Source organism: Larimichthys crocea, unplaced genomic scaffold (genome assembly GCF_000972845.2).
Source record: "Larimichthys crocea isolate SSNF unplaced genomic scaffold, L_crocea_2.0 scaffold82, whole genome shotgun sequence".
In the NCBI taxonomy this organism is placed as follows: domain Eukaryota; kingdom Metazoa; phylum Chordata; class Actinopteri; family Sciaenidae; genus Larimichthys; species Larimichthys crocea.
In genome coordinates this window covers 247,695-273,100 of record NW_020860793.1, presented here as the reverse complement: position 1 = coordinate 273,100, position 25,406 = coordinate 247,695, and the positions used below count along the sequence as shown (strand labels likewise).

General features: G+C 43.0%; 1 protein-coding gene across 12 annotated transcripts in view; it reads left to right on the top strand.

Moving 5' to 3' along the window:
- The window catches only part of tcf4 (transcription factor 4), a 217,649-nt gene that overhangs the window by 141,254 nt on the left and 50,989 nt on the right, over positions 1 to 25,406 (top strand). The window contains exon 1 of one of the 12 annotated variants that reach the window (XM_019276208.2): positions 4,360 to 5,765. The exons of 10 other annotated variants lie outside the window; for them this stretch is intronic. In XM_019276208.2, the coding sequence (XP_019131753.1) occupies positions 5,697 to 5,765 (69 nt within the window). In that variant the 5' untranslated portion in view covers positions 4,360 to 5,696. Of the gene's footprint in view, positions 1 to 4,359; positions 5,766 to 25,406 lie in introns of those variants that run through there. One more of the 12 variants, XM_019276209.2, reaches the window with a different exon arrangement.

Here is a 25,406-nt window from a genome sequence, read left to right as displayed (position 1 = left end):
TCTCACTAATGTTGTTCTCCTTGTGAATTTGCACATTACATTGGCTACTAGCAGTTTGTGTTCACACTGTAACCATGGATACAGACAGCAATAGCATGCACAACTTTAATAACCCTGAAGAAAACGTCTAAGTATGATGATTACAAGGCGAGAAGTTAACAGAAACGTTTAACTAACTATTTTAAGACAATATAATATGTATCAGGAAGCAGTGACTAACAGTTCAAAGGGTGTCTTCATATTTTGACACCTCTTGGATTCTTGGTGTTTGTGCAACAGTTGGTTGGAAACATAAACAGATCTCCTCCTGCTTCATACTCATTCACAATCTGCCTCGCAGCACTTAGCTCGGTTTCAAACCAAAGTGTGTGTGCCTTTATGTTCCCCTCGTGTGTGTGTGTGTGTGTGTGTGTGTGTGTGTGTGTGTGTGCGTGTGCAAGGCGCCCGCTCTTGACTCTTAAATCCTGTCGATAACTCCATTGTTTGCAAACTCAGACCTGCAACATAAAAAGACTCAAATCAAAGACTCACGATATGAACCAAGTGGCTGTACGAAGAGAACAAAGTGCAACCGTGCTGAGTGTGTGTGTGTGTGTGTGTGTGTGAGAGAGAGAGAGAGAGAGAGAGAGAGAGAGAGAGAAACAAAGGGATTGTAAAAATAGAAAGAAAGAAAGGAAAGAGGAAAGGGAAGAAAGGAGGATATTAGAACAAAATAAATAAGAAGCAAAGAAAAAAAGGAAAGCAAGGAGGAAATAGTGCAGGAGGAAGAAAGAAAAATATGTAAACAGACTGGAGAGATGTAGAGAGAGGGTGAGAGACATTGAGATAGACAAACAGCAGAGATAGAGAGAGAGAGAGAGAGAGAGAGAGAGAGAGTTGATTGACAACTGGGCATCGTAATGTGAAGGAAAATCCTGTCAGCGTAAAATCAGGATGAAATGTGAGATTATAATTCAACCAGGGATTAACTGTCATCAGCACAAGAGAGGAGGAGGCGGAGGAGGAGGAGGAGAGGAGGAAGAAAAGGAGTGAACTATAAGGGAGACAAAGGAGGAAGAGGAGGGAAAAGTGGCTGGAGTGTAGAATTTTGAGGAAGGAGCAGGATAAAGGGAGTGAGGGATGAAGTGTCAGGAGGGGGAAAGATGGGGGAGAGAAGCTAAGGGGGTGAGGATGAGGAGAAAGGTGGAAGTCGGACAGAAGAGGAAGGAAGGAAGGACAAGTGACTGTGACAAAGAAATAGGGAGGAAAGGGGGTGTAAATGGGAGAGTTAGGTGAAAGCGAAAAAAGAATTGGAGGAAAGGAGGTGCTTAGAAGAGGAAGAAGAAGAGAATTGGAGAAAGGAAGGGAGACTTAAGACAGGGAGGGGGAGGCAAAAAGGATGGAGGAAGGAAGAAGGAGGGGTGAAGAAAGAAAGGAAGGAGAAAGGAAAGGGGAAGAAGGCCAAGAGGATGAGGAGGAGGTTATTTCTGTGGTGACCTTTACTGCTGCATGGAATAGACTGTACCACCTTAAGGTCAAAGGTTAGTTTGGATGAGTTTTTCAAAACAAAAAGGAACACCCCCATCTTTTCTTTTGGGTTCTGTAGTTTTTCTCTTTTTTCTCTCCTCTTTTCTAATCTTCCTCTTCCTTTCTTCCCCTTCTCTGTCCACTCTTCATCTACTCACCCCTCCTCTCTTCCTTCCTCCCTTCTTTCCTCCTCACCTGTCCTACATTCCTTTCTCCTTTCCTGCCTCTCCTTACAATTTCTCCTTACTTCACCTCAACTCCTTCCATCCTGCCTTACTTCCTCATCCCTTCTTTTCCTCTGCTCTCACCTATTATTCTGTCCTCCCTCCCTTTTCTTTCCTCCCTCTTCTTCTCCCCACCTCCTCTCAAATCCTCAATTTCTTCCACTTGTTCTCTTCTTCCTGTTTCTCTTTTCTCCTCACCTCCCTCTTTTTTCCTCTTCTTCACTATTTTTCTCCCTTGTTTTCTTCTCTACTTCCTTCTTTTCTTCCCCGTTTTTCCCCTTCTCCATTTTCTCATTCCCACCCTCCTTTTTGACTCTGATCACCTTTCCTACCTTTTACTTCCTCTCTTCTCCCTTCCTTTCCCACCTTTCCTCCTTCCTCTCCTCTTCCCCAATTCTCTCCTCGCCTCTCCTCCATCGTTTTCTCCTCTCCTTCATCTTCCTCATCCCCCTCACATTTTTCCTCCCCTGCTCTCCTCTCCTAATGCTCTCCTTTGAGCACTCTTTCTTTCTTCCTCTCCTCTCCTCCTCCCTCTCTCCTCTGCTCTTCATTCTTCTTCGTCTCCCATGCAGGTTTGTTGACCAAGCAAGCGTCAGACAAAATTAAAAATGCTGTCTCTGCTTTTTTTACTCAACCGGGTCACTCTTTTTGGGTTCTGTAGTTTTTCTCTTTTTTTCCGCCCTGCACTTCTTTCCTCCCTCCATCTCTCCCTTCATTTCCCATGCAGTCTGGTTGGGTACAATGCTGGGAGCCAGCCAGCGCTGCAGACAGATGGTCCACTTATTAGATGTGCATCAGCCCTCCCTCCCCTTCCTGCCGCTCGCTTTTTAATCAAATTAAAGCCGAAAGAAGAGGAGAGAGAGAGAAAGAGGGAGAGAGAGATAGAGAGAGTGAAGGAGAGGGAGAGGTTTGGGACGTCTGCTCGCTTGTTTTGGAGTCTATTATTTGTTTGAATAGGATGAATGATGACGGTGCTAATATGAAATTTGGAAGACTGAACCACTGTCTGTCTGTCTGCCTCACTGTTTTGGTGACTGCCTGTATCAACCCTTCCTCTCACCCCCCACTGATCTATTTCTCTCTCTCTCTCTGTCTCTCTCTCTCTGTCTCTCTCTCTCTCTCTCTCTCTCTCTCTCTCTCTCTCTCTCTTCCTGTCGGTGTGATCTAATGTTTTTTTTAAAGGGGAAATCCACCGGCTTTGCACGTGTCGTCTGTGGCTGTGGAGGTCAAAAGTCTGAGATGACTGATGATGTCATTGTGATGTCATCAGGGTTATCTTGGCTCTGGACTATGTTTGAGGGAAGTTGGCATTTTCCAGGGATGGGCTAATGAAAAGTTGCATTATGGGACATGTAGGCGAAGTGTTGTTGTTTTTTTGTATCTTGCAGGGACTAAAAGTCAGGACCTCTCTTCTTCTGACTTAGATGTGTGTCTCTTGTGAATTCCCCAACTTTATGGAAGTGCAATAATAAATTGCTTGAATGCACCTTTAACCCACATTTGTCCTGAATGGCACAGGGAAACTGAAAATGGTTCTTCAGGAAAAAAGGCTCTCCAGAGAACCAGTTTTTCTTCAAGTGCACAGGCGGCCAGCATTGACTACAAATAACCCGATCCGTCGGGCACACCTGTGTGATGCTGTGGGGAGTCGGTGTTCCTGCATGCCAATCAGACTTCCAACAAAAGCTCTGCGGCGTTTTAAAGTTTACCTTTAATTTTCCAGGCACCATCTGACCAGTTTGAACGAGCCTGTGACTGTGTCGCAGAACAAACAGTGGAGCAGCTCCTCACACAGAATCATTGTTTTAACGCGGTGTTTAGATAAAAGGTCACATTAAACAATCACAGCCAGTTCAGTTTATGATTTATGTAACAAAAACATTCATTCAGATCAATAAACCGGAGGTATTTATGGCGCCTCCTGTTGGCCAAATTGAGTTTGGTATTGATTTCTTTGCACATTCTATTTTATTGCATGATATGACATTTGCGCTGCCGTCGTACCCCTGATCGCTCTCATATCATGTATCAGATGTGAGGACAAAACTTTTTTTGAGGAAACAAAAATCTAATTAATGAACTTGATAACAAATCCGGAGGCTGAGCCACGCACACATTTGTGTGAGTTAGAAATTGATGACCAGTCAAAGCACCACCATCAGGTGTTTGCTGGTAGCAGGTCACCATAGCAACCAACACTTGGTTATTCTTGGAATATTTTTTTTTTATTTAACAAAAGGACATAAAGTCTTTACAGTCACAGAGGAGGACAATCCACTGGACTTCATAACAGATCAACTCAATGCAGGAGGAGAAATCTATCTGACTTCTGCCGTGTGAATTTCAAACCTATGCAGCAGAATCAAACTATAACTTAAGAACTTGAAAACAGAAAAAATATTTCATCGACGCAAAGATCTACATCACAGACCTGAAGGAGAGGAGAGGAAAAAGGAAAGAAGGAAATTAGATAAGAGGGGAAAAAACAAAAGGGAAAATGTGACAAGGTGAGGGGAAAACAAGGGAAGAGAGAAAGGGAGTAAATAGGAAGAGAGGAACCAAGGGAGGAAGGGAGGAAATGAGAGGAGGAAGGAGAAGAGTAAACAAGAGGGGAGGAAACAAGGAAGGAGATGAAAAAAGTTGGGAATAAAGAAAGGAGAGTAAAAAAAAGAAAGAAAGAAAGAAAGAAAGAAAGAAAGAAAGAAAGAGTATATTGCAATTGAGTGAGGAAATGAGGAAACAGGGTGTAAAAAGGGGGAGAGGAGTATATAAGGGGGGAAGGAAACAAGGGAGGAAGAAGGAGGCAAGAGGACAAAACAGTAGGTAGGAAGACTAGAAAGAGTAGGTAGGAAAGGAGGAGACGAGATGAAGAAGGAGACAAGAGAAAATGGGGAACAAGGGGGTACAAGGAGGGAAACTAGGAAAGGAGGAAACAAGGGAGTAAGGAGAGGAGAGGAGTAGACAAGAGGGTAACAAGGGGGGAGGAAACCAAGGAGAAAGGAGATGAGAGGACAAAAAAGGGGATGAGATGAGAAAACACGGGGTGGCTGTGGTAGAGAGAGAGGAGTAAATAGGAAAGGAGGAAACAAGGGAGGAAGAAGGTGAGGAGAGGAGGAAATGAGGAGGGAGGAAGAGGGGAAGAGTAAATTGGAAAGGAGGAAATCAGAGAGGAGTAAACAAGAGTGAAAACGTGTGGGGGGTGGGGGGACAAGGGGGGAAGAGAGGAGAGGAGTGGAGGAGAGGAAAGAGGAGGAGAAGGAGAGCGTGTCGAGAGGAGCGCGCGCTCTGAAAGCGGTGGAAAAAGTGAATATTCGGCTCAGTTCAAAGGCGGGCGGCGAACCGCGCGCGAGGAGGGAGGGATGGAGGGGGGAGGAGGAGGTGTGGAGGGGACGGGGGTGACTTCCAGATTTACTGTGGAAAGTTGAAAGAGTGTCGGCGGCCGCGCGCGTGTCCGTGCGCGCGCGTGAGGGCTACGTTTCAGCCTCTCCCTTTCCGTACATTTCCCGCGCGCGCGCGCTTATGTGTGTGTGTGTGTGTGTGTGTGTGTGTGTGTGTATCAGAGAGAGAGAGAGAGAGAGAGAGAAGGGGAGGGGCACTCCTCTCTCTCCCCCCTCGCTCTCTCTCTGCCTACTTTGCATATTCCGCGTGCCTCGGCTCGGCCATATGGGAAAATGCAACTGAAGGAATTGTCGGCGGGGGAAAAAAAAGCGCGCAGGCAGGAACACGCGAGCGGAGCGGCGAGAGTTTGAGATCATAACAAATCTGAGAAAAAGTTCCGACACGAGAGGGGAGGAAAGAAGAAGCAGGAGAAGAAGAAAGGTGGAGAAGAAGAAGAGAGAAGGGGCGGGGGGAGAGTAATAAACCAAAACAGAGAGAGAGGGAGAGAGAGAAGGGAGAGACACGCGGAGAGAGAAAAGAGGGGAGAAATAAGACTTTTTTTTCTTCTTTCTGCGGAGGAGAGGAGCGATGTATTGTGCGTACACCATCCCCGGGATGACAGGCAGCTCACTGATGTACTACTACAACGGCAAAGCGGTAAGACACACTCCCTCCATCTCCATCCCTTCTTCTTTCGTCTTTTTTACCCCTTTGGGAGTCAGACGAAGAAATAGAGTGTGAGTGAGAGAGGAGAGGGAGAGAGAGAGAGAGAGAGAGAGGAAAGAAAAAAGAGAGGAGTGAGAGAGAGAGAGAGTGAGAGAGAGGAGGTGTGAAGGTGAAGAGTGGCGCTTTTTTTTACGCACCAACTTAGCGCGTCGGTTCGCCGCCGCCGCGCGTCAAAGTGCGAGCGGACCGCGCGCTCTTCTTTCTCACTGTCCGGGTTTATTTTGGGAAGAAGCAGCAGTGTTGTTGTTTATCTGGGGAAATCAATGAGTGTGTGTGTGTGTGTGTGTGTGTGTGTGTGTGTGTGTGTGTGTGTGTGTGTGTGTGTGGAGCGGGGAAAGTGACAGTAGCTGCTGTAGAGTGCCGTAGCGCTTGGACAGAGTCTTTTGAAATGTGATCAATGCGTGTGTGTGTGTGTGTGTGTGTGTGTGTGTGTGTGTGTTTCACACACTCTGCTATTAGAAAAAAATCCGTTTCGTGAACAAACGCTTCCAAACTGAACGTTTCTTGTGTCTGTCTGCTGGATTTTGCGCATCTGACGCTTCCAGACTGACGCTGAAATAATCCGCTCTCAGCTTCTAATTTCTTTAAATGGACACACATCTACAAAACATCAGTCAATAATCAATTTTCTTCTCAGAGGAAATGCCACACGTGTTGGTTGTTTTTTGGTTGTGTTTCTCTCAGGGCTTTGTGGCTTTTCATATTTTTTAATTTCTTCCAAAAACCTAAATTGTTGCTTTTCTCTGCTGTAATTTGGCCTGAAATTGTTTGTGATTTGTCATCATAGTACTCCTTATTTTTTTACTACTAAATACATGTAAGGCAAAGCTGGAAAATATGTCTCCCCTTAGACTTTTATTGCACATTAATATCAGCGATATCCTTTAAAAAAAAAATCTATTCATGCCAAAACAATAAAAATAATATACATGCAGGAAACTGTAAAAATGTGGTGGTTGGAGGTCTGACTTACGCACACACACACACACACACACACACGTTTTGTGTTATAAAATTGTTGTTTTGGACTGTGAGCTCTCACAAATCATAAAACGCTGTTTGGGTACTAAAAGAAAAAAAAATACATCTGAGAAAGTCATCCAGCAAGTATGAAGCTGTCTGACCTCCTGTGAACCTGTCTGTCCTTCTGTCTGTCCTTCTGTCTGTCTGTCTGTCTGTCTGTCTGTCTGTCTTCCAGTAGCCCCCGCCACCCCCTCCTCCCCCCTAGCTGTAATACACCAGTAACAGGGTGAAGTGATTTAAAGAGGAGGGGGGGTGGGGTGGAGGGGTGTAAAGCGGAGCGAAGGTGAATGAATTTCACAGTTTTTTTTTTTTTTTCTCCTTTTGCGCGTAAAAAGCAGGAATGTCTGCTGCGGGTCGCAGGTGTAAATGAAGACCGAGGGCTGGGATTTCCTACAGATCCACCTGTCAGTGAACCTGCCTGCCTTTGTCTCACCTTTGACTCTGAGCTGCTGCTTTACGCGCATTTAAAGAGAAGGGAAGACGACCAGACGAATAAAGAAATCTAAAGCTTTCTTGTCGTATTGGCAAGAATGCCGTTTGTTAGTTTTAAAAAAAATCAGTAATATTGAGAAGAAGGAAAATCTCACAGGCCTTCTGAGACCATTTGTCAGTCAGACACAAGAATAGCTGCAAATATTAGTTGAGAAAAATAAAAATATTTATGTTAATAAAAGTATTTTTATTTTGTAGAGAAAATTCTTTTTTTTTTCAGAAATGTTTGCTGCATCTTTGTGTATGTTTTACAAATCTATAACCATATTTTTATTGAGTTTATGAACCTGATTTGATTGAAGTCTTGTGGTTTATTTTATATTTTCTAATTCTTCATGTTTGTTTTTTAATCTGCCGTGTTCATTTTTGATGAATATATGAAAATGTCCTGATGTTTGGGCTCTTCACTGATCTGTGTTCAGATGGTTTTGTAGCCGATGTGACCTGTGCAGCTGGAAACAGAGCCTCTGTTGTTTCGACGCTGCCGCGCCAACAGTCGTCCTCTGTCTTCCCGGAGCCCGTCGGGTCTCCGGCCTCCATCCGGCCGCCGAGGTGCTTTCGCCCTGTCGGCTCCAGAGCCTTGTGCTTTTTTTGTGCCCGCTCTCTCCCTGTAGTTCAGGGCCTTCTTTGTATCTCGGCAGCCTCGCTCCGGAGCCGGAGCTGTTTAGTTCGGCGATGCCACGGGGCTTTCGGCGTGGCACTGCTTTGTTTGGCGGCTGGCTGCTGGATGGCACATTGTGCCGACGGTCTTGATCCGGTGCCAAGCTCCTTTCCATCTTCACTTTACCCCCCTGTCTCACTCTGTCTGTCTGTGTCACAGCTTGTTTACACCCAACTGTCCGCTGGCAGGAAGAGAAAACACACAAATGAGAGAATCGCCGCAATAAAATGATATTTGTCTGCTTGTGTCCTGGCTTAGATCGACTGGGTTTGGAGGAACTTTGGCGACTGGTTTGGGTGAAAACAGATTCAGGCCGGTCTATGTGTTACGCAGACAGAGAAGTGGAACGAGTGGAAACTGGGGCAGAGTGGTCGGGGTTTGAGGGAAGAGACAGAAAGACTCGGACAGATCTGCAGCAGCAGCAGAGAGCTGCGGCCCGGCGAGACCAAACAGTGAAGAGGCTGAATTGGGGCTTTGGTTTTGGGGAAGAGTGTGGGGGAGGGCATTGAGGGGGAGAAAGAGAGAGAGAGAGAGGAGGAGGAGGAGGAGGAGGAAGAGGGTTGAGGGCCGAGGCCTGAGCTTCGGTTAGCGGCTGTCGGCTCGCTAACTTAAGCTCCAGCGGCTTAATGAGGCAGCAGAAAGCTCAGCTAAAACAAAAGGCCTCATTTAAAGCCGGCCCGGCCAGCCGGCTATTGTTATGCTAACGCAGCATTTGAATATTCAGTAAGTTTTAATTAGGAGAGTCCTGAAGCAGCCTGCCAAAATCCTGCAGTCCTCTCTCAATGTGCAGCTACAGGAAACACACACTTTAAACACTTTAAACGCACCGTTCTGTCAGTCCGCAATTTATTCCGCGTTCGCTGCTTTTCCTGAGACAGACGACGCTCGGAATCTGAGAAGATCTGAATTTATTTCTCCAGGTTTTTATTTCGTTAATGTTTACAATTAATTACAGCAGCACACAAAATAATATCGGTCATTCTATTCTTTCAAATGAATGTAAAAATGAAATTATTTTTATTTAAAATAATTTCCAGTTTCAGTCACTGCAAATAAGCATGAAATAAAAACCACAGCCAGTCGAGAGGAGGTCAAAGGTCAAGGCCAAACTCTCCTGATGAAATCTCTATTAATTAAGAATATTGATTTCATCTTCTAATATAATTGTATATTTTTCATTGTGAGAATCAAATCTCACCACGAATCAATATTCAAATATTCAAAACGTGACTTTCACTGTTTTAACACAACAAATATGAGTAAAATAATTAGACATTAGACAAGAATCGAAAGATTTTAAAATTTTTAAATTTACTCCTCGTGGAAATATTCAAACCACAGAGTGAATGTTTCCATGCCTGCAGCAGAAAATATGCAAATGAGCCTGTTTTTGTTGTTTAACAGCCAGAAGGTGTGTGTGTGTGTGTGTGTGTTTTTTTTTCACATGTTCGTGTGTGTATGAGGTCCATGATGAGTGAATACACAGCAAAGGCAAGTTTTAGCGTGTGTGTGTGTGTGTGTGTTTCATTGTGAAGCCAGTGTGTGTGGACATCCTGTGTGCTCAGTAGGCTGGAATTAGAGCACAGCGTGTTATGCAATTATAACTTTATAAATAGACGCATTGTGTGTGTGTGTGCGCGCGTGCTTGCATGTGTGTGAAGTCCTCGATCTCCATCTGCTCGAGTTACTCTGTTTGAACAAGTCAAAAAAAGCTGATTTTATTGTGTGTTCACGTGCCCTTTATCTGTGCACGAGCATGCGTTTTACTATATATGTTAGCCATTGCTATGGTGTGTGTGTGTGTGTGTGTGTTTCAATGTGCAACTTTTTTTTCAATCTTCATTTCATAAATGCAGAAAATGTGTGTGTGTGTGTGTAGTTTTGTTACGTCAGGTTTAAATAAAACTAAATGATTTTAAATCATTTAGTGTGTGTGCCGTTAAATATGCTCTTACCTTTCTTTACATGAAAAAATGTGTGTGTGTGTGTGTGTGTGTGTGTGTGTGTGTGTGTGTGTGTGTGTGTGTGCAGAGTGCTGCTCTCAGTGGCCCTGTCAGTGGGGTCATTCTGTTTTTTCTCCAGTGACAGTGAAGTCTGTTCTTTGTGTGTGTGTGTGTGTGTGTGTGTTGTCCGGCCGCTTAAAGCCTGACACACCATTGAGGCTTAAATTTAATCCTTTTGCACCAGATTATCTGACACTGATGCCACTGATACACACACACACTGCAGTCACATGTTTTTATTTATTTATTTATTATTATTAAACAAGTAGTAAAAATAATAATAACATCATGATGCGTTCACTGATCATCTTTGGGTCATGGTATTCTGTGTTCTGATCATTTGAAGTCAACAATAATATCTTCTTTCTTTGAATAATTTTTCAGGCGATGTAATAAATTCTAAATAATCTTAATTATTCATTAATGACAACACAGATAACCCAACAGATTAACTGAGAATGAAAGAGACGTTTTGCATTTTTAAAAATATCAAGTTGTCAATGAAGAGCTCAGACATTGTCTTGTAATAGTTTGCTTTTTGAATAAATAGATAAATAAAAAAAATATATTGTATTATACATGATCATTTCTCTAATCTCTGTTAATAATATAATGAATAGTATGATTTATACCTGCTCTATATGGAAAGTGTCATAACTTCTGTTATGATTTGGAGCTTTATAAATAAAATTGAACAGATGTCCATATATTTTATTTGTGTGTGTGTGTGTGTGTATTATGATGAGACTTTTCTCTTTTTCACTAATTCTCACATGTTTCTGCTCTTCATTACTAATGTAGGGGAAAGGGTAATTAGCAGGTCATTAGTGATGTCATCGCTGTCACATGTTTGAAATATAAATGTCAGAGCGGCTGCTGATGGAGAGCTGATGTGTTGGTGATAATGACACGCTTCCTGTGTAATGGTGCATAAAGATGTAAGGTTACTTTTATTCATATATACGTGCTCGGCATATGGTTGCCTTGCCTGTATGTGTTGTGTGTTTTTCTAATGCAGTTTGGTGGATTCTGGTTCATCTGCTGCAGCTCTCTGTGTGTTATTAAGCTCCAGTGTTAAACTGAGGTTCATCTTTACTGTTTGTTTCCTCTTCATGTATTTTTTTATATATGTGGTTTTAGGTTGGGGGTTAATGCAGCCTCACTCTGTGCCGTGTTAAAATGTGGCTGTGAGATTTAAATGATGCGTAAAGTTGTTGGATGTCAGAGTCAAGTTCATTTTCTTTGCTTTTCTTTTTCTTTTTTTGATATGTTTTATGGCCCTTTACATTGACCTGCTGAGAGAAGGCATGTTCTGTATTATTCATGTGCACTGTACTCTATATTATCAATGTAAAGCACATCTGAAGGACTGCCTGAATCTTAAAAGTTCAATTGAATTTGCACAAATTCTTTCCCTTCTTTGATAATTTGTCTTTTTCCTCAGCGGCAGAATTAGAAGTTTTGGTATTAATTTAACAAACGTGCCTTTCTAAAGAGACTCATACATCATCAGACTTCAACATCTTTACCATCATTTAAACATGTTCTGTAAGTTGAGAACAAATCCCAGGTGCAAAGACTTGTACGTGTTATTACAAGATCCACATGCATATTATGCAGTAAAATACCCCAAATATTCAATTTTAAAATAAACATGTAGTCCAGAATGCATCATTGGAGCAATATGGGCCAAATATATAATATATATATGCAGAATTTTACAATCAATATACAGCTTCATAAAAGAAAATACATTCATGATCCCATGTGGACCTTAAAAAAATACAAAATATAATTTCAAAAAAAGAAATTTCATTGAAAAAAGGTCGAGTTAGAAAGCTGGAAAAAGAGGCTACAATATAAATATACACACTGTGATCAAACATTCAATCACATAATAAAGATCTTGTCATCACAGGTCTGCAGCACGTTCAAATGTTAAGATAGTTTTGAAGTTGGTGTGGACACCAGTGAATTTTGCTGTCGCTCCCTCTCTTTATATTTACAGTCGGACCCTTAGACCGTGTCAACTGTACTCCATTTATTTACATTTGCTTTTTAATAAAGTCTCACGTTTAATTCCCTGACACCTCGAACACCAGCGACGGTGTGCCTGCAGGAGCTTGTTAAAAACCCGGAAAACAAAGTCTGCCGTGGATCTGCTGGGTTTCATTGATAATATGCAGGTTGCGTAACAGAGGCTCTGGTCAGTTTTTCTCTCTCTGTCTTTAAAGGTCGCAGCTGCCAAACTGATGTTGCATGCATATCAACACACACACACACACACACACACACACACACACACACACACATAGCCAAACAGTGAGTCATCTGTGTGTGTTTCCCATAAGGGAAGGTGGACTGTAGCAGAGCAGAATTCTTTGGATAGCTGGAAGTTTCCACCCTGACCTGTCCATGGGAAGGGAAGCTTTGTGGCGCAGGTTTGATTCCCGGTGTCTGACAGAGCATCTGCCCGGCCTGAACAAACCTCTGGACGTCACAGCCGGCTGGCAGACAGGGTCAGGCGGAAGCAGTAGATGATAGCTCATGTATCAGCAACACGCCCTCTGGCAGCCATAGTGAAGGTGTACAGACCTCGGTGTGTGCGAGCTGCTTATCGGATGTCTGTGTGTGGTGATGAGGCCAGTTTCTGATGATTTGATCATTGAAAAAATGGTTTCTAATATTTCATTCAATTCAGTTTTATGTATACAGCAGACAGACCATAACAACAATGCCCACCATGAGCAAGCACTTGGCAACAGTGGCAAGGAAAAACTTCCTTTGAACCCAGCTCATTGGTGGGTGGCATCCATCACGACTGGTTGAGTTAGCAAGTTAGCACATGGGATTAGCATGCTGGACTAGACAATGGATCAAGTTGAAGCTAATGCTAATTTTCATTGATAATATGCATATTATTGAAGCAAGCGCTAGCTTCATTTGGCCTACAAGATACATTAGCTAGTGTGCTAATGATCCATCCATTGCTTCCTATGTTATGGAGGAAACATTTTGTCAGTGTTGCTGTTGCTACGTTTGTAGGCAACTTTAGAGAACTTGTCCAAACTCAATCCAGCATATCGCATCAGTTCAGCAGCTGTTGTTCAGTATTTTTGATCCTGATGATAGAGACCAAACACTCTCCATGGCAAAAGTTGCTTGCTCTAAACCGAGGCTCATGGGTATTGTAGTATTTAAAGAAAACATTGAAAATTGTAGGAAAATTAAAAGAAAGCAGGATTTATTTTTATTTTTTTGTTGAAACACTGCAAGAAACGGCTTTAATATCAGAACATAAATGATCCAAGAGGCACCGAGTGCTACTAATGAACGAGCTGTGTCATTAAACAACACACTAAGGTGGCCACTGTTTGATTAGGCTACTGTTATTACATATTGTTAGCTGGCAGGCTAATAATATTTGAAGAAAGTTGTTTGTTTAACATAAAACTGAGCTCCTTTTTGGAAACTCTTGATCGTCTTGGAAGGAGTAACGGCGTGTTTGCAGCACAGGATTTATTCAGTGCTTTGCTTTGACTTTTTACTCACTCAGCTTCAATTTCATAAAACATAACAAAAACCCCAGCTGGGGTTTTTATGTCCTGCACTGTTGTAAAACACTGTCTGCGCTACATTATCACTTCAGCTCTCATTTCTTTATGCAGCGATTGTCTTTCTCGACGTGGTTCCTCTGTGTTTCAGGAGCTCTCGGCTTGTCTGCTGTGTGGCCGCTCAGACCTTCACTCCTGTTACTGTTCGCTTGGAACAGTAGTGATTTTCAACGGCTGATTTTCATGTGTTATGTGTGTGTGTGTGTGTGTGTGTGTGTGTGTGTGTGTGCTAAAGCCTATTCTCATATGTAAGCGCAAGCTTCACAGGAAAAGGCAAGCTTAAGTAAGTTAACATTTTTGGCGAGAGAATAAAGAAAAAGCTGCGTGTTCTGTGTGTGTGTGCGTGCCTGTGTGTGTGTGTATAAGACACCACTTTAAACCAGGGCTGACACACTTGTTCACAGTAGAGCTCCCCCCGGCACACACACACACACACACACACACACATAAAAAAAACCTACCCAGTCTTCATTATCAAAGTGGAAAATAGGGCTGTTGTCGTTTTGTTCAGCCAGTGTGTGTGTGTGTGTGTGTGTGTGTGTGTGTGTGTGTGTGTGTGTGCGTGTTAGTGGGTCAGTCATGCTGTGGTGAGCTGTTAGGGAGGCTGCATGGACTGGCTGATAAACACTGGACAGCTGTCACACTTTAAACAACAAGACAACAAAACTGCACCACACAATGCAGCGCAGTGCAGCGGTGTGTTTGAGCTCAGGCGGCTAACACACACACACATCCTGTTAGCAGCTGGGTTTCAGCAGCAGAGACAGCTCATGTGTGAGGATACATACGATTCAGCGTCCAGCCGGAGACGTGGACGAGTGTTTTTGTGTGTTCGATGTCGGTGGCCCTCACGTTGTGCCTTCAGGCACAGTTCTATGTGTACTGTGTTTATGAACACTGATTTTACTGCTTATTTATCATTTTATTAAACTTTCTGACACCGACATGCAAAACACATAATCATTTGTGAAAATGGAAAAGGGCAGCATAGATTATTATTGCCTTTAGAAGACATAAAGCAGCTATGTACCCATCTAAACAGTGTCTTTGGAGCCAACCATCTGAGTATGAGTGTTGATGCCTTTCATATTTAACTTTTTTTTAAAAATAAACCTAACCGACTGTGCGTTTAGTTCCCCGACTAGTGTCTGCACATCCTTAAAAATCAGAACATTTCTTAAATTCTTCATACAAATACCAGTCTGCAAACTGCCTTATATTTGCTTTTTAAAGCTCTGAATTGGATCTTTCATAATTAATCAAGTTTTGCAACTGCCGACACTCTGACTTTGTTTTTCTTTCCTTCAGAAATTATTATCCGTGTAAATGTTTGTACTATACGAGCATGTTCGGATTCGTCTGACACTGCTGAATCTTACTCTGCTGTTTGTTTCATAATTGTGTGAATCAGAACCAAAGATTTTGTCATCCTCACAATCCTAAAAACACCCTTTATGCACCTCCACGTATAAGTCATTCATTTTCATATTTGCTTTTGAAATATATAAATGACGGTGTGGGCTGCTTAAGGTACGATGGTGTTGTGTATCGTGTTGAAGGAAAATGTCTCTCTCTGCTCTGACTGGCTGCTTGAGTGAAACAAAGAGTAATATGATATGTTTATCATTTTTATAAGATCTAATGACACGTTATGCTGAAGTGGGCTAGTATTTGTGTATAATAGCTAATTTAACAGGTCTACACACACACACACACACACACACACACACACATATCTATCTATCTATCTATCTATCTATCTATCTATCTATCTATCTATCTATCTATCTATCTATCTATCTATCTGTAAAGGTTGTACATGTGATATCAAATCAAACATCTGGTCGGCATGACGATGTCTGTTTTCACTAGATGTGTTTTGTGCTGCTGTTAGTACTCATGCATCTGCAGCCAACAGCATGACTGCACACACACACACACTCACACACAAACACAGACACACACACATATCTATCAATAACGATGGTGATAGACGCTGCCCAGCTCTCATACAGGGAAACTTCCCACAAAAAAAAGAAGAAAAGAAGGGGGGCTCTACCTGCTCGCAGATGAAAAGAAAGAAAAGAAGAGGGGGAAAAAGAGGAATGAAAGAGGAAGAATGAGTCAAAGACAACAAAGGGAATTAAAGGACAACATAAAGAAAGAACAAACAGAAAAAGAATTGTGCGGCTCTGGAGTGCTGAAGTAATCAGCTCTTTGATCTAGCTCCTTTATTATTCCAGTGTGCGCCAAATAATGCAGTCCTGATTGTGTTGCTGGCAACCGGCGAGCTTCCATATGTTGGCTATTAGAGGCTCTTACCGGCTGCGTCTCCACAGTGCTGCTGAAAACGGCTTCTTCTGCGCTGCTTTTTTTGTGGGTCACAGGTTCAGGTTGAGACGGGGGAAATATTTCAGTTCATTTATTTGATTATCGACGCTATTTTCTGCTCTGAAGACTGGAGTCAGACGCCCCCTACTGGTTTGGAAGTTGTAAATCTGACCATAGACGCCAACCCGGAGGAAGTCGAGTTAGGCTCTTCTGTAATGTCTCGCCAAAGTCAGCGTGTGATTATGTTCTAAAAGGCAGATTTGTTTCCCTTTTCTTCAGGTGGATTTCTACTTGATGCAGGGATTTATATGGCCGTCACACTAGATCAACGTCTTGTGTGCGATCGTGCTACTTTAACTGCTATTACTTGTGTGTTTGCGCGGGCTTCTACCTCGTGTTCTACTCACTTATAATGCAACTTTTTGTTTGTCACCTTTGACAAAAAGCACCTGCCATATGACTGCAGAGTAATTCAGTGTGACAAACAGATGGCGGGGAGCAGCTGAAGGTTTGCAGTGGACATGGTTTTTGGTTGATTTGTTCAGCTTGCTAAAAAACCATCAGAAACTTGTAAGAGAAAAACAGATGACCCGTCACAGTTGTTGCAGTCTCCACGTGGCATCCTCTGTTACACCAGCTACAGCCATAATCCCTCAATACATAAATCCTCTGTTAGCAATGACCCTGACGACAATCGTACAATTTGTCCCAGTGAGATATTTTACTTATTGAATGATTATTCCTACTCTCCAGAGGATGATACATGATTCTTTCAAACCGTGTGATTTTTCTTCTAATCCTACACCAGGTTAACGTGACCATTATTACTGTAACAATTTATCCTGAAAAAAAAAAGCCTGGATGTGAAAATTGACTCATCATCGTCCTGCTCCTCAGAGGATGAACCCTTTAGGTTATAACCTTCCCTCTAGCACCATCTACTGGGCAAACGTGTTCAGCTTTGCTGCAGGTCAGACATTAAAGTTTAAATTTAGAGGGATTTTTTGGCAGAACGTGGCAGAAATCGAACATAATATGTATTTATTGCTGTATAATTCCGTTACCCCTTTTGTGTCCACAGAGGGGGCGGGTCCTCTTCCCTGTTGAAACCAGGTTTATACAGTAGAACAAGCAGATGAACTGAACACTGGCTCTCGAGAGGGCCTTTGTGTTTTTTTTCTAGTTTCATGGCCACCCTAAGTTCTTCACAGGGGAGCATGAGGCGAGCGAGTATTCAGTTGGTTACAATCTGCAACCTCCCCATTAGATACCAATAAGTACACACTAGACCTTTAAGAATAGCTAAATCATCAGCAGGTTCTCTGCAACACTTCAGTACCTTGGCTGTAATTTTTCTCTTTTCAGCCACGGATTATTTTTTAAGCCACAGACAGACAGATGAGAAAGATGACCGGAGAGGCAGAGAGGCAGTTTTCAGGCCCAGTGGAAACAGGACCAGAGTGCAGTGAGTCAGTCCACACAGGAGGCCGATACTCTAATCCTTATTAACATTTTTATGGATCACCAGGCTGAACTGGATCAGAATCAGATGTTCAGAGGAACCGTCCGCCCCGTTTGAACCAGTTAAGGTGGGCTTGATTTAAGCTGTCAAGTTCTTGGAACAACCTCTGAAGCCATAACGTCTCTGGAGAAATAAGAGCATCGATCTCTCTGCATCCCTCTGGCTTCTATTTACTGATTTAATGTCGCTCCTTTCTCACAAATATTTTCTACATCAGCTCGAATTTTATTCTTCGTGAATTCAAATTAATATCAAACAGAAGTAAGGTTCGAAACGGGTGGATTGTGATGGAAAGGATGCACAAATTTAGATCAGATGATATAAACAACTTCCACTGTGACTGATCCATCTGTGGGACACTGAGGTCTCTGTTTGCTTTTGGATTGTAACTCCATCTCACGTAATTTCATTGTGTCCTCTCCGTGTCTTGTTTTTAGCATCCAGTAATTGCATTTTAAAGTTACTTGAGTATTTTCTTGGTTATAGCTGGAGCGTGACATGCAAAATAAATTTCCGTGCAGAAAGACAAACTCATCTTCCGTGATTTATTCAGCCAGAACCTGCTGTCATATCGTAGCTGATCATGAGGAATCATCCAGGTTCCTCTAAAGCTGGTTTCTGACCTTGATCCCCTCCCAAAATCTTTCGAAATAACTTCATACACATGCACATTTTCCTGCTCTCTCTTCCTCATCCTCATTTATTCAAGCTTTCTGCTCTGTTGACACCGAGCTGGAATATGTTTCAGCTCATTCTGACTGTGCTGTGAAGACGGTCTAAAGAGATCCGCTGATGTAATGCAGCAGCCGGATTGTCTAATGGCTGCACGGCCTCTCTCTCTCAACATGAAGAGGGTCAAGGGTTAAAATCCCTGCAATCCAAAAATGACGAAGATGAAGGATTAAGTGTGTTAATGTATGTCAGTGTGTTTAGTGCTTTAGTGCTCTCACTCTCTCTCTCTCTAACTGTTGCTGCATGCTGTGGGCAAAAAAAAACACGAGAGCAGGTGTAGTTTGTGTGTGTGTGTGTGTGTGTGTGTGTAGTGTTTTTATTTGAATGATTCAAACTGAAAATGGTTCTGACTAACACTTTAAAACGCTGTGAGTACGTCTGAAAGCTGTAAAATAAGATCAATAAAACAACACTTTCAGTTAACCCTGTGTTTGTGTTACCAGACTTTATATTGTAATTCTATAATTATAGATTCATATAGATCAGTGTAACTTAGTTCATTTACATTGTTCTGTTTAGTTTAAACTGATGAACTAAAGTTGAGTTTCATTTTGTAAATTCTGCTTTAGTTTGAGTTCATAAATTCTAACGTGGTGTAGGATAATATTTGTTTCTTCTCTAATATTTAACTTGAATCACGCCGTCTCTGGTCGTCACTCACTTCCTGCGGCAGCCATCTTAGTGTTTGCTTTGTTTTTGGGTTGCGCGTGTGCCGGATGCACCGGTTGCCATGTTAACGTCGCTACGGCGAATGAGACCCGGGTGCCCGTCGCCAGCTTGCATCACCGTGGCAACGGGATAACTGTGACCCAGCACCCCACCGGCAGCCGCGCTCGCTGCTCCCCACTCTCCGTCTGCACCCTCTTCAATAATTAACATGCCACGGCAGCCATCTTAGTTTTTTTGGCTCAGTTTTTAGGTGCCTGCCGGCGCGTTGCCTCGGCAACGGGGTCCCTTGCAACCCATGTGCTCCGGTGACGTTGGCTGTCTTGTGACACTCCCAACTTTTGGAGTTGGAATCCATTAATCTGATTCAAATGCCACGGCAGCCATCTTAGAGAAGGTGATGGAGACGGTGAAGACAGACCGGGGTGACACACACACACACACACACCGTTTAGATAACATCTGATCACAAAACAGCTTTAGTTTTTTTAAATATGAACTTTCATGAGCTGATCTGTGTTCAGTTTTTCTACATCTGTCAGTATTTTACAGCAGTTTGTTATTTACAGCGACTCAGCAGGCCGGACGTCCCGTGTGTATCCAAGGTGACGCACACGTGAACTTCACGACTGTTCGTGTCATCAGCTTCATTTGTTTACATGCTGATTATTTATTTATGAAGCTTTATTTGGGAGGACAGGCTCAGTGTGGATGACCTCCATGGAAATAAAACACAGAATAACAGAAGATGCAGAAACGGAACCAATAAATGAACCCCCTGCTGATGTGAATGACGGAATAAACGGTAATAAAACTAAATTATAAACAGCAGACGGAGAACTGTGAATGACATTAAATCATATTAGAAAAATATCGCCCTCTTACTCTAAAGAAAAATGAAACCATAAATATTCATTGAACTTACTCAAACTTACTGGATGTGTGCAATGTGTGTAGTCACACACACGGACACACTCTGCCTCCTACGCTCTTGTTCTCACCCTGACAGCTTGGCTGCCGCAGAGAGCAGAGGTCTCATTGGCTGCGTGCCCTGCAACGGGCGTTTTGATTGGCTGTCGGGCTGGCTGCCACCATGCCAGCTGAGAGAACACGTTTGTATGTGCGCGTCTGCGCGTGTTTCGGGATGAGTGGGTTTGTCACAGTGGCAGCAAACAACCAATCAAAAACGCTCGCCGCTCTTTGCATTAGTTTCTTCTTCTCTTTTTAAATTTCTGTAGCTTTGTTTGTATTTTTAGATCTTCTTCATGAGAAAGAAGACAAAACTAATTATTTTTTCCCGGCTATTCTTTAATTTGTGTCAAAGATGTGTCAATAATCTGAAGAGTGCATGACGTGTTCATACAACTCACGAGGAGTTACGAGTCACGAGCCAATATGGTGGTGAACCGCCGTTTTTAATGAATGGGTCCATGGGCTAGAGCTGGATTTTTAATCAGCGTTCTTCAGTACAGTGGAAAGAAAAGTCCACATGAGTTGTTTGAATTTACTCAGCAATCAATATAAAAGATAAGAACTAAACAGATCAGGGGTCAGTTTGCTTTCTTGGTAGGAAGTCTTGCAGGTGGAGCTGGATTGTTTTATACCTGATCTTTGGACACTTTAGTCCTGCACATTTTACAATGACATTATTTATTCAGGCCCTGTAGAACTACACCCAATCCGAGGCCCCCATCAGCAGCATGACATAATTTGTCTGTTTCCTCAGAAACCATAACAAATCACCGTTGAAACATGAGTCAGTTTTATGATGTGACAACACTGTAGTTAAGGGTTGGTTAGGTACAAACATGACTCGGTTATGGTTCAAGGAAAGATCGTGGTTCGGATTAAAATTGCTACCCTAAGATTAGAGAAACATTGTGGTTTGGGTTCAAGTGACTACGTTAAGGTTGTCATGGTTACAATAATAAATGCAGTCAAAGGTTTAGGGATGATCGTGGTTATGGTTAAAGGAGGTTGCAAACGTTTCCCTAACGACTGATATCTGTTGTTTTTTTTCTGCCCTGTGAGGACGGTCCCTCGAGGTAACGTGTCGGCACAGCAGCAACTGTTGGGGGTTAAAGGCCTTGCTCAAGGGCATCTCAGTCGCAGTTGATGAGGTCGAGGCGGCCATGGCTCGGGAGGTCCGTCAGAGCTGGGCTGTCTATTAATTGCAGGGGTTGGCAGTTCAGTCCTCACGTGTCAAAACGTCCTTGGGCAAGACGCTGATGGTTAGGCCGGGAACCTTTCGTGGTAGCCTGCTGCCGTGTGTCTGTGTGTGTGAACAAACGAAGCGATATATAAATGTTGTCTATTCACTATTTAGTCGCTCTTTTACTTCCCCCCACGGTCCGAGGATTGACCCACTTCAACATTTACAGCTTCACTCTCACACCTTTTGTGTTTGTGTGTGTGAGTCGATGATGGTCAGTAACGTCCTATAAAATGTTCTCCCTCTGAAACTTCGATTGTAGTTAATTACTTCATCAATTGATTATTTATAAAACCACTTAATGAGCTGTCAGACAGCCAACTGGCTCAACACCAACTCTTTACCTCTGTGGTGTGTGTGTGTGTGTGTGTGTGTGTGTGTGTGTGTGTGTTTTGTTCTTGTCTTTCTGACACTTGTCTACCTTCCTGCTGTCTCCTGCAACAAAGAGAGGAGAGGATGCATTCTTTCTTTCTTTCTTTCTTTCTTTCTTTCTTTCTTTCTTTCTTTTTATCTTTCTTTCTTTCGTTACAGAAAGATTAAGCGCTGATAAAGCAGCGGGGTTTAGGTTCAAATTCCCAATTAACCCTGTATCTGCGCTGCCAAAAGTGCCCTTGAGCGAGAGAATCCGTATCAGCTTGCAAGGTGTTTGACCTTTGACCTCTGACCTCCCAGGGAAAGTGTCAGGAAGAAAAAGTGGGAATCAGCTCTCTTACACACACACACACACACACACACACACACACACACACACGCATGCACACATTCTTTTTGTGTGTCCTCATCTCTTTCGGGCCAAACAGGAACAGACATGTTTGATGGAGATGCGACTTAGATTATTACGGGATCAGGTTTTGAATTCCCTCGTTCTCTCAGTGGGAATCCAGACTTTGTCAGTGTGTGTGTGTGTTTCAGTGTTGGTAAGACATTGTGTGTGTCCTTTTCCAACTCGAACATCCATTGCCATTTTCCTCCAGTCAGGAAACGGGCAAAGGAACAGTCCAACACGTCCTCATGTACGTCTGTGAGGGCATCTGTCTCCTTTTTATATCAGTGTGTTCATGAGCAGGCCTCCACATCTGTGAGCCGAAGTGTGTTTTTCTTATTTCCGTGTGTTTTCTGCGTCTTCCCATTCGGGCCTGTCAGGACTGCGTCGGCCGAGGCGGTTCTCCCGCTAACGATCGCTGGCAGTCGGCAGCATGTGGCAGTAATTAAATCAAAGGAAATTGGTGAAAGAGAGAGAGAGAGAGAGAAAAAACGTCTGTGTGGTGACTTTGCCCCAAAAAAAAAAAAAGTCCTGGTGGTTGAAAGGAAAATAGGAGGCTAATAAAACGAGTGTGGAAGAGACTCGTAAAGAGCCGTCACCTGTGGAGAAATGTTTTTGTTCTCCAGCCTGAAAACCTGCACGCAATCACACACACGCACACACACACACACACACACACACACACACACACACACACACGTGAAGGCTCTCACGTGTGCCGACAGACGCGCACAAACCGCCTCGTTATTCAGTTGCACAGATGGGAAAGCATGCAGACACACACACACACACACATATATAGAGGTGGAACTCTGCATAAACACACACACACACACACAGAGGTATAAATTTAGATGAAAGACGTTTTCAAATCAATACGGGCACATATTATTATTATTGTTGTTAGTATTAATAATAGCAGCAGCAGTGTGAGAAAAATGCAGTTAAGAGTTTGAGAAGTGTAAATTCTATTTTTGACTTTGACTTTTCCTACATTTTGTTAGTTTATTTGATTTTTCCTTTCATGTACAATCTTATTCTTTATTTTAAAATTAGAATTCAAACTGTTTCATGCTAACTCTGTGGTTGTTTTTAGTGTGTGTGTGTGTGTATTAGTAATTGTGTGTGTGAAGCCTGATGTGGCAACAAAACTCATTGTCAGTTACATCAATATGAAAATCTTAAAATCATAAAAAATGTAGCAGACACGTCAGATCAGGCTGGATTTGATATTAAAGTAAGTGAAACCCTGATGAGATACTGTGTGTGTGTGTGTGTGTGTGTGTGTGTGTGTGTGTGTGTGTGTGTGTGTGTGTGTATAGTTATGGAACCCTCAGTGCTCTGAAAAGCCGCAGTGCGATTCGTTATTTCCTTCCTCTGATGGGTATTTCTCCTCTCTCTCTCTCAACCTTTCTGCCTCTCGCTCCGCTCCCGGATGAGCCCCAACCTCCACACCCGCAACACAAAGTCACACACCCCGCTCTCCAAGGGCACTCACGACACACATCTCCACTCCCCAAGCCTCTCGCCAACGAGCGACCAAACCCCTCCCGTCGCAGGACCCTCCAAACCGACATTCCATCTCTCTCTCTCTCTCCTCTCCCTCACAACTCAGAATCTCCTCACTCGGGCCCCTCCCGTCCCAACCCCTCCCTCCCCCCCTCCCTCCCCCTCCACCCCTACACTCCTCAGATCTCTCTCTCTCCTCCCCTCACCTTCTCTTTCTCTCTCTCTCTCTTACACACACAAACACACACACACACTCTCTCTCTTAGTCCCAGACCTCTGGCTATTTCGTGTGTCAGGGGGGACATTATAAAGCCACATTATGTTCACTATGAGCCTCCATATTCTCCCATCACTGAAATGAAATCATCCTGTGTGTGTGTGTGTGTGTGTGTGTGTGTGTGTGTGTGTACGATGAGAAGAGCCTACTCTATTTCCCCGGAAAAGAGATGTGAAAAGGCCATGATATTACACACACACACACACACACACACAGACACACACACACACGCAGATCATCAGTCCTGATGAAACGCTACAAACAGAAACAAACAGGACGTGCAGATGAGCTGCAGTATGGATCTCTGATCAGTGAAACATACATTTATTGATTATGTTCTGCATCTGTGCTATTCTCATCAACTAGAGTTTAGATTGCAGGATTTTGCATCACATCCACAATGGTTCTCTATGAACGTCTGTTTCTAACTTTGTGGACCCCCCAAAAAATTGAGGCGGTCATTTCAAAGAATGTGTTGTTGCTCCTGGGATTTGTTCTGCTGGGTTTGTAATTGATTCCAAACAAAGACTGTCACTGAGAATATCCTGCTGTTGGTTCTGAAAACACTCCAATAAGACCCAGAAATAGAATCCAGAACGATCCGTGCTCTTCGCAACATAGCCCGGATCCAGACCTTGGAATCAAGCGTCCACATCTCCGATTCGCTCGGTGGCTCAGATCCGTCTGGTGTTGTTGAAGGCTGTCAGTTGACCAATCAGGGCGTGGTGTGCAGAAATAAGAATGTGGAGTCCATCTTTCCACATACATAACTAGCCAGTTATCTACTGTGCAAGTTGTTTTAACAACTCTGAATGAAATACTGGACATCTATGAAATATTTAAGGAACAAAATGAGTTGCCTGACATAAACGTGCTTCATTAACGGATCAAACAGAGATCAGAGAGACGGGGACTGATGGATGAGAAGAGACAGAGAGTGTGGTTGTAGTGTTAGTCTGTGTTGTTCTACCCCAGGAGCTGCTTTCGTGAGGCTGTGTTGAATTCGATGCAGCGGGTGGGGTTAGCCGGGTGGCTCGCACAGCAGAGCTATAGGGAGCTCTTGCTGTAGGGAGGCCCTGCGCTACGAAACCAACATTCCTTTACTGGTGATGGATGGATGGAAAAGAAAACTGAAATTAGAGAAAGTTATGATTCACATCTTCGTATTATCACGTCTGATACCTGAACACACACACACATACACACACACACACACACACACTTTTATGTTAGGATAGACACACACTCAGTCCACTCTAAAACACATATAGTCCACAGAAAACACACACACACACACACAGAGTTAATTCAGTGTAATTAGTGGTCAATTAAAGCACTGTGACTTCACTGGCTGTCTGACTCTTTGATGTTGTGGCTCCTAGCGAGACCAGACGCCATCTTGAATTCATTTACAGGCCGCAGTGTAAACACGCCACACAACCGGACTGTCTGCTCCTTCTTCTTTCCCGTTTCTTCTTTTCTCTACTTTATTTTTACTGATTTGTTTATCTTTGTTTAATTAGCAATTTCCCTTTTGTGTGTGTGTGTGTGTGTGTGTGTGTGTGTGATCGCCTCACTTTCTTTTCTCTCTTTCATTGGTGCTTTTGTTTGTTTTCTAATTTCTTTTGGGATTCATTGAACTTTTTTTCTCCATAACCTCTGTAAAAATGGAATGTGACAGATTTTCTGCCTTTGAAAACCTTCACCTGTTTTTACTACTTCTGCTTTGATTGGTTCTCTTCTTCGGTTTATTTCCTCTATATAAAA